General features: G+C 47.6%; 2 protein-coding genes across 3 annotated transcripts; one reads left to right on the top strand and one right to left on the bottom strand.

Annotated features, from left to right (window-relative positions):
- Positions 1–378: 378 nt before the first annotated feature.
- Positions 379–4,356, top strand: LOC130369883 (N-acyl-aromatic-L-amino acid amidohydrolase (carboxylate-forming) B-like). Of its 2 annotated transcripts, none has more exons than XM_056575470.1 (7): positions 379–938; positions 1,138–1,410; positions 1,916–2,111; positions 2,285–2,378; positions 2,497–2,604; positions 2,975–3,087; positions 3,464–4,356. In XM_056575470.1, exons 1-7 carry the CDS (start codon positions 925–927, stop codon positions 3,710–3,712), a joined length of 1,047 nt encoding a protein of 348 aa, XP_056431445.1. In that variant the 5' UTR covers positions 379–924; the 3' UTR covers positions 3,713–4,356. The 2 variants fall into 2 exon arrangements, with proteins under 2 accessions (XP_056431445.1, XP_056431446.1); XM_056575471.1 differs by having other exon boundaries at positions 381–800; positions 3,464–4,354.
- LOC130369884 (claudin domain-containing protein 1-like) lies at positions 3,793–8,339 on the bottom strand. The gene is made up of 4 exons (XM_056575472.1): positions 6,932–8,339; positions 6,691–6,798; positions 6,337–6,474; positions 3,793–5,472 (listed from the first exon to the last, which is right to left on the bottom strand). The coding sequence occupies exons 1-4, from the start codon at positions 7,224–7,226 to the stop codon at positions 5,252–5,254; spliced, it is 762 nt and encodes a 253-aa protein (XP_056431447.1). The 5' UTR covers positions 7,227–8,339; the 3' UTR covers positions 3,793–5,251.
- Positions 8,340–8,960: the final 621 nt, after the last annotated feature.

Genomic DNA, 8,960 nt, shown 5'->3' on the forward strand with positions numbered 1-8,960 from the left:
GTTCTCCTGAAAGGGGCTCATTGCTCGAAGCTACCCTCCTATACATTGCACTGCGCCCCAAATAGAGAGGCCCTCCATAGGGTTGTATGGGGTTTAACGGGTGGACAGGGGAAGAGTGTGTGTGTGGGGAGGGGGGGGGGGGCGGCAACCAGGCCTGCCGCTCCCTATACGCAGAGTGCGTAGGGCACCAAGTACCTGGGGGGGCACCAAAAAGTAAGGTTTGTAAAAAAAAAATATATATATATATACTACATTATTGAATTTAAAAAATATATACATTTGTTATGAAGAGACCGTTGTTTTTTCCTAATTGTATAACTTATAACTCAATGTCGACAAATTAGATGTTTTTACTTAATATATAAAAAAGAGGCTCCCCCCCGAAACGGCCAGCAGCGGCCCTGGGAGCAACACACAATATAGGAAGACAAACCTGCTGTACATTAGTGATCTGTGAGTGTGGAGGGGGAGCAAGGGTCGGCGATGTGCAACGCTGACTCAGCGAACCGCATGAAAGCCTCTGAGGAGGACCAGCGTGCAAGTAAAGTGTGTGTGTGGTGGTGTGACGGCGGCCAAGTGTATGCGGAGAAACAACAGTGCGGTATGGGGTGTTCAGAATGCCTCGTCATTCCTTATCGAACCGGATGCCCCCACCGGATGCGGCCGTTGGTGGAAAAGCGACCACGCAGCACTGGGACTCGGGATGGTGTGTGTGTGTGGGTCCAGAGAGTTGAGGGAGACGCCTGAGTTGGGGCGAGCTCCTCCAGTTGCTCCTGTTGTCGAGGAGCGAGGCGGCAGAGGTTTGTTTTGCATGTCGTCACACTCCAGCACGCTCGACGCATGACACGAGAAAGCCCGGGAACATCACGCATGTGTCAGCGGGACGGGAAGCCCCCCCGAGGCCCTACTACTACTATGTTCTAGATGCGCTCATTGAGGTGCTCATTGACGTAGGCCTAGTCCTGACCGCTTTCCAGATACAACACATTTCTACCATTAAAACTTTTAAAGAAAGAAGGAAAATATATTCTATGAATGCTCGGGCCTGAATTAACTGAGGGCTGTCAATCAAATCGTGGAATTGATTTTAAACAGGGCTACTCTAAAGTTGATCTCCCCTTCTTTTTCTCGCGTCAGTTCCCGCGGTAGGCCTACGATGGAGCGCGAGCCGGTGTATTTGCCAGCGTTGTCCCGCGTGGCGGTGTGCGGTGGGACGCACGGGAACGAGCTGTCTGGGGTGCACGTGGTGCGGGAGCGGCTAAAGGAGAAGCAGCAGAGGGTCGATGATGAAGAAGAGGATGAAGATGTCGTGTCGGTGTCAAACATCTTGACGAACCCTCGCGCGGTCCAGCAGTGTCGCCGCTACACCGAGACGGACCTGAACCGCTGCTTTACCCGCGCGACCCTCAGGTAGGACCTACACGAGCCCGGATGGGATTAATTAATTGATTATTGATTCACGACTTCCGTATTTAAAGGGCTTGTACATCGGATTGCATCATGGGATTTTTTTGTTGGCGAAACGCCGCCATTTGGAGAGGACTCAAGCGCCCTTGTAGTAGCGTTAAGGCTACTGTAGGCCTACAATATACTTTAACCTCGGCTAATAAACTTTTCGCCACGTCTCGCTTGTGAAAAGCTGTAGCAATTACAGACGCAACGTCTTCCCACAGGGAGAGACATTCCTATGATTAATGACTAAACAATGACCAACAAAACTTTACTAACAACATAATAACTAACATTCGAATGCTTTCAAAATGGAGGCGGTCTATGGATATGACGTTGGACTATAGCTGTGAGAATGAGACTAATTCATAAAAAGTTAGGTTTGGGTTGTATCCCTAATTATTTTAGCTACTTAAAGGTTAAGCTTGTTGTTTATAATGGTTTCTGTTTGTTTATTTCATTGCAGTAGTGCGGTTTCTGACCGGACCCCATATGAGATCGCCCGGTCCCAGGAGCTGAACATTCTGTTGGGCCCAAAGGGCAGCCCGCAAGCCGTGGACCTGGTGTGTGACCTCCACAACACCACGGCCAACATGGGCGTGTGTGTCATCGCCTACTCGGACACTGACTGGATCTGCCTGCATATATTCAAGTATTTACAGGCAAGCACATTTAAATCCGTCTGACATCAGGATAAAGAGTTACACTTTTCCCATCCCTAAGGATCATACTTTTTAAGTTGCTCATTTAGATTTGTGTACGATTCATTCCGATAAATCATTCATGGTTTTGGTTTGTTCCTTTGCTCAAGTGAAAGTCCTATTCTGTGTTTCAGCACCATATGTCCGATGTACCAGTTAGATATATCCACTTTGATCTTCCATGCAGAGAAGCGTACTCCCTTGACTCCCTTGGCAAACACGGTTTTGGTGAGCGAGCAAACGGTTTCATTTCATTCATTCGTTAGTGTCTCCCCTGTGGGGCCTGTGAGGTGGTCGGGCCTATTACCTGACCCGTTGGCTCGCTGATCCATTCTTTGTTTTGTAGCTCTGGAGATCGGTCCTCAGCCCCACGGGGTAGTGCGATCCAACGTCTACACGTACATGAAGACTGGGGTGGAGCTCATGTTGGATTGGGTCCGTCTCTTCAACTCAGGTATTCTCTTTTGATCACTATTGCTACGGTTTTATATCAAATATCTCCGGCCAAGGGTCGATTCAAATGATGCCCATTCACATTTGAGACAGTCCGATACTAGTAAAAAATATATATTAACAGACGCCATTGCGTTTGCCACGGATAGATCGCAGCGCCCCGGGTTTGATTCCTGCCTGTGGTCCTTTACTGCATGTCCTCCCCTCTCTCTCCCATACCTTCCTGTCCATCCTGTCTATCTTAATCTATCATAAAAGCATAAAAATGCAAAAAAAAAATCTTTAAAGAAAACTTCACCAGTTATGAATGTTCCTCGTCTTCTCGGGGGGTTCCGGTTCATTCTGGTTGACGTGTCTTTTCCCTCTTTGAGGTACCGTCTTCGCGGGAGGTCTGGTCGAGGTTTACACCATGGTCAGCGCTATCGACTATCCCAGAGAACGCCACACACACAACATCATGGCAGCCATCCATCCTGAACTCCAGGTGCCGTGTGCCTGGCGGTAGTCGATCAATGATAAGATATCCTTAAGTCGGGGCCGGTGCAGTGAGTCCGATGTCCCAGGACGGCCGCCGTAATCCGCGGTTTGATATCCGACAAGGCTTCTGACGACCAGCCGTGTGAACTGTCGAGGCACGAGATCGGATCCTACCGATAAGGTCGCATCGGGATTTGGATCGGATTTGAGAATTACACCTTTTAATAATACTCATTTGACCTAATTTGATCCTTTTCTATTTATTGTCAGAGTTGACAATAAAGCTGACTTTGAACTTTGGACTTTGTAGCATTTTCAAAAATATTTAAACTCAAATTCTCCAGCACTAATTCTCAGACTCGCCCCCCCTTCCTTCCTCACAGGACCAGGACTTCTGCCTCCTCCGTCCGAACGACCCCCTGTTCGAGACCTTCTCGGGGGCCACCCTGCGCTACCAGGGGCCCGAGCCCCTGTACGCCTTCTTCATCAACGAGTGTGCCTACTACGAGAAGGGCATCGCCCTCTCCTTGGCCCGCCGGCGGAGCGTGGAGGTCCCCCCGGTGCAGATGAAGAGCGGCCTGGAGCACCCAGGGGACCCAGGTACGTCTGAGGAAGAGGAAGAGGAGGACTAGCGGCACCGACTGACCGACTGTAGGGGGTGTCGCCACACTGTAGCTACATTGCCGCGCGGGGCGAAGACAACCTGGTGTCGTCGGCTGAAACGGCAGCAATAAACCAAAACAAGAACATATTTTGTGTTGTAATCTTTACGTTTTTTTTTATTGAAACAGCATCGCAGTGTGTTCAATCTGCTCACACATACATGCACACGCACGCACGAGCTCAGAAGGGGAAACTATCAATTGCACATTTCCAAAAATATTTCAGTCAAATTTGCCCGACATCTTAGGCACACTGAAGCCAAGCTCAACGATTTGCCTGAAGTCAGAATGCCACTCATTCCTTTAAAGGGGACTATGCAGTTTATACTACAAGCTATTTATATTTCATTTACAACTGATTCATCCCAACTCATAGCATGTTGTCAGAAGCACTAACGGTGGGATTCTTCCTTCAGTTTCATTCGCTGAAAGCAATATCCTGCCTCACCTAAAAACGTGCACTGCACTTACTTTCAATCACAAGCTTCCAACTAATTAATGTCGACCATAAGCACCTGTGAATGTAACACTTTCTCAACAACGCATTTGTTAATTTGTGTTTTAAATTAACTGCAATAACCGCAATATAACCCAAGAAAAGTACAGTAACCTTAATGATAGAGCAACAAACAGTAATTCATCTTTTTCAGCCTTTGAAATACATTCATGGAGCATAAAATTCCCTGCCGCTTGAGGAAATACAAATTCTCCAAAGCTTGCAAAAGTACACTCGAATTGAAATCTGAAATATATAAAAACAAGACCTGTGTGTGTGTGTGTGTGTGTGTGTGTGTGTGTGTGTGTATATGTATATGTATATGTGTATATATATGATTTAACTGATTCCTTTTTACAAAACAAAGATTAATAATAAACAAATACAATTTACCAAAATGCAAAAATTATTGGAATAAATAAAGACTGTTATTAAGATTTCGGGAAAGAAGTCAAATATTTAAATAATTGAAATGGGATTAACGAATCACTGAACATATAATAGTAGATCACGACTTTATCAAAACAGACGATACCATCCTATCATTCAATAATACAAAAGCAATATCAAAACTAAGGGGGAGGTAGAAACCAATACTGACCACAGCTGTACTGAAAGTTGAAAACCAGATAGACTGATGTCCCATGAAAAAATATCTCCTTTTATTTTTTGCCAGAACACCCCTAGATGTTACCTTACTAGATCGATATCTAGATCCCCCGCAAGTACAATTAATCCTAAACTAAATCCAGTAGGTCCAATTACTATATATATATATATATATATATATTCTAACAAGTATACTGCCCACTTGCTTTAGCACACCAGAAGCTACCTCGATAAAGCTAATCTAGCTAGCTCTGAATTAGCATAGGACCGTAAACAAGGTCCAAAACAGCGCTGAAAATACCCAGAATAACAACAATACAAATAATATACCAAGAATAATAATTTCAAAACAAAGTGAGGTCCCCCCTGGAGGTCTTCACGGGGGGCGGGGGGTGTGGGGGTGTTCACGCCACGCGGTAGGCCGTCATGCGGTAGTAGTTCTGACCGTGGCTGCGCGCCGCCCAGATGAGGAGGGCGGCGGCCATCATGTGCAGCGGGGAGGAGATGAGCGCCAGGTAGAGGGACCAGCCCAGCGAGCCGTCCACGCCGTCCGGCAGCACCGACACCCGGTGCAGCAGGTCCATGCCGGCCAGGAAGCAGCACACCGTGGCCAGGGTGCACAGGCCTGGGGGTGGGGGGGGGGGGGGGGGGGGAGGTGGTGGGTGGGGTAGGTGGAGGTTGTGGTGGGGTAGGTGGAAGGGGTTGTGGGGGTGGTGGTGGAAGGGATGGGTGGTGGGGTAGGTGGAATGGGTTGAGGTTGTGGTGGTGGGGGTGGGTAGGTGGTGGTGGGGTAGGTGGAATGGGTTGAGTTTGTGGTGGTGGGGGTGGGTAGGTGGAGGTGGTGGTGGGGTTTGGAAGGGGTTGTGGTGGAGGTGGGGTAGATGGAAGGGGTGGAGGTTGTTGTGGTGGAGGTGGTGGTGGTGGTGGTGGGGTAGATGGAAGGGGTGGAGGTTGTTGTGGTGGTGGAAGGGGTGGAGGCGGACGTGGAGACGGGGGGGGGGGTAAGTGGTGAAAGAGGTGGAGGTGGTGGTGGGGGGGGAAGGGGTGGAGGAAGGGGTGGAGGTGGTGGGGGGGAGGGGTTGGACACAAGAAGAAACAAATATTTAAACTCAGTGAAAGTCGGTTTCAGCTACCCAAAGATTTAATCAAGGCTGCCATGTTTCTTTGGGCGATCGCAGTAAACCACTGTTCAGTCATCTTTAGGATCTATTTGTGATTCAGTGGGCGGCACACTCTTCCTTTTTTTAATTTGCATATCATCTCTCAAAACTGTTTATAGAGGATATAAAGCTGTGCCTAACTTAACATCTCGCCAAAGGACTACAGTTGAAAACTAGCCTGCTGGCTAACCCTGGCACATATACAGAAATGTAGATTAATGGGCACCGTCTTTTGAACAAATAAATGAAATGATGAACACGTGTCAATGTGCCACCGCTTTATTTGACAGGCCAGACACCTGCGCAGGTGTGACGTTGTGGAGGCTTACCGGCCAAGAGGTGGAGCACCCCTAAACCGAGGGTGGGGGAGATGCTTCGACACAGACAAGCACAGCACCCGATTAAAGCGGCCAGCACCACCAGGCCATGGGACACCAGAGGCAACAGGAACTGGCACCTCCATAGGTCTACACACACACACACACACACACACACACACACAGTAAATTAGACATTTGTGTGTGTAAATAATGGTGCCTAATGTTCAATGAAGAGGCAGCAGATGACACTTGAATTAATTAAGAACTCATTTTAACTCGCTCTAAACGAGCACTGTACCCGGGACAGCGCAATGCTGTACACATCTACGATGACAATATAGTCGCTCTGAATTGAATACGTACAGGTGCGCAACATGTCCTCGCCGCTGTTGTGGTTCCCGGGCTCTTTGTACTTGGGGGTGAACTGCTGAGCCAACGTGAAGCTCCGACACTCCATCACCAGCTTAATATCTGAAATGAACCGATCATAAGAGTTTTAAGTTATGAGACACAAGTGTGACCGTGTATTTGGTGGTGCAGGTGTGTGTGAACGGTTAGTCTGGGGATGGCGGGGGGGGGGGGGGGGGGGGTGTAAGCGTAGTACCTTGCGGCTCCTTGTGCCAGTGGGCGCCCTCCGGCACCAGGACGCATCGCCACCAGAGGCCCAGAGACCCGTTCAGGCGGAACAGCGTGTCGCTGTACATCTTCTCGTCGAACTCCCCGTCCTTGAACTCTTCGTGCATGGAGCGCAGGTCGGACACGTTGGCCTCGCCGCGCACCCCAGGGCTAGAATACTGAAACCAGTGCTGCGTGCCCACCGCCACGGCCAGGTACACAGTGGCCAGGGCGCTCAGCACGCAGCTGATCACCAGCGCCGTGGCGTAGCGGTTGTCCACCATTGTTTACCCAGCCGCGAGAAAACGCAAACAGGGGGGGGGATTAGGAGAGATGTGGAGCGGGCGAATGCGCGGGCTTTGAGTGGATCAAGTGGCCGTGGGTTTTCCCATCGCAGTCCCCTACAAAGCAGCCCCGACTTAAAGATATCCCCGAACCCCTTCCTTCCGCGCGTGTATAAAAAAAACAAAAGTAGTGATGTATCTAACCTATTTGCTGTGCTATGACTGAGACATGAGGTATTGTTACCCGCCTGAAGCCCTGGTGTCAACACTGCTCATTCGGAACCTGTGGCGCAGCTCGGCCGAGCCATCTGTTCCCTTGCCCCACTTCAGCCGCCCGCCGCTGGGCGCTTCTGCCGCTGCGGCAAGAAAATACAATTTTGATTGTATTTGAAGATTTAACTATGTATATATATCGGCCAACATAGGCATGTGCTGGTCCGAATTACGCCGCGATTATGTCGGATCGATTACAGCCCCAACACAGTACCGTAGTAGGAGAGGCAACAGGGCTTGTGTTGTAAACACTAATCCATGCTTTTTCCTTTTCCGGGAATTGCCGGCGGGAGGGGAATGCTGGGTACTGCAGTTTCTAATTCTATAACGCTCTCATACGGAGACGGCTACATAAATATATCAAAGTGAATTAGGAACAGGTTCAAAGTTCTAACCATCAATAAGAATAAGAATGTCAAAATGAAAGTGTGTTATTATTCGTTTTATTGCATGATCCTACTTGTGCAAAAAATTAAAAAAGAAAAACATAACGATGGCTTCATTTATAAGGATAATGGTATTTAAAGGCAATATAATCTCACAAAATACAATTTGGTTGAATAATCCGAATGAATAGGCCGAGATGCATCACACTGATAACTTGAATCAATGGAAATATTTCTTATCCTTCAACGCCCATCCAGTATAAATTCCTTACCTGAGAAAGTCACATTTATCGTACATTAACTCCTTTATTACATATAATTTGGACTATGCATACCTTCTTTAATACACCCCAATATATCCTATCAACACCTCCTGTCGGTCCGATAATTAATCTGACATTTTTATATAATTATACATTTATCGTGCATCCCAAGGTTGAGGCAGACGGACAAACCGACACTAACTCTGTCTGGACAGAGACCAGGATAGAGCCACTAACACTAATGCAGTGAGGACACTGCTCTTGTGGGTGACTCCGGTTGAAACTGAAACTGAAACTGAAAGAAAACATAGAACAATGTAAAAAAAGAGGAAAAGGTTCAGAGATAGAATTGAGAGGGCACTGGTTGACCATGTGTTTCTTACCTGTTAGGCCCTGCACAGTTATACTGCTGGTCTCAATGTTGAAGGCTGTGATACTTTGCGCTGCAGTGGTGAACACATTTAAAATCTGAAGGCCATCAGGAACTGAGTTTGACTTGAAGAAAACGTTTAGGGTGTTGATGATCGACCCATCGCTGAGGAGGAGGAAGAGAGGACAACATGATATTCGTGAATAAGATTATGATACATGTATCAAGCGTCCTTGAGTTTGAAAGGCACTACATAAATTGAATTTGTTATTATGATTATTATGTGTGTTGAGTCATCGAGTAGTCACAAATGGACGCTTACCTGAATGATACCACGTTTATGCTGTTAAAGGAGCCCAAACTCCGACTGAAAAAGGGTTCGAGCTGTGGAAATACATAGGAAATAATTAGTTGAATCCTGTCGTGAACCAAATACTTAATT

The sequence above is a fragment of the Gadus chalcogrammus genome, chromosome 17 (genome assembly GCF_026213295.1).
Source record: "Gadus chalcogrammus isolate NIFS_2021 chromosome 17, NIFS_Gcha_1.0, whole genome shotgun sequence".
Lineage (NCBI taxonomy): Eukaryota > Metazoa > Chordata > Actinopteri > Gadiformes > Gadidae > Gadus > Gadus chalcogrammus.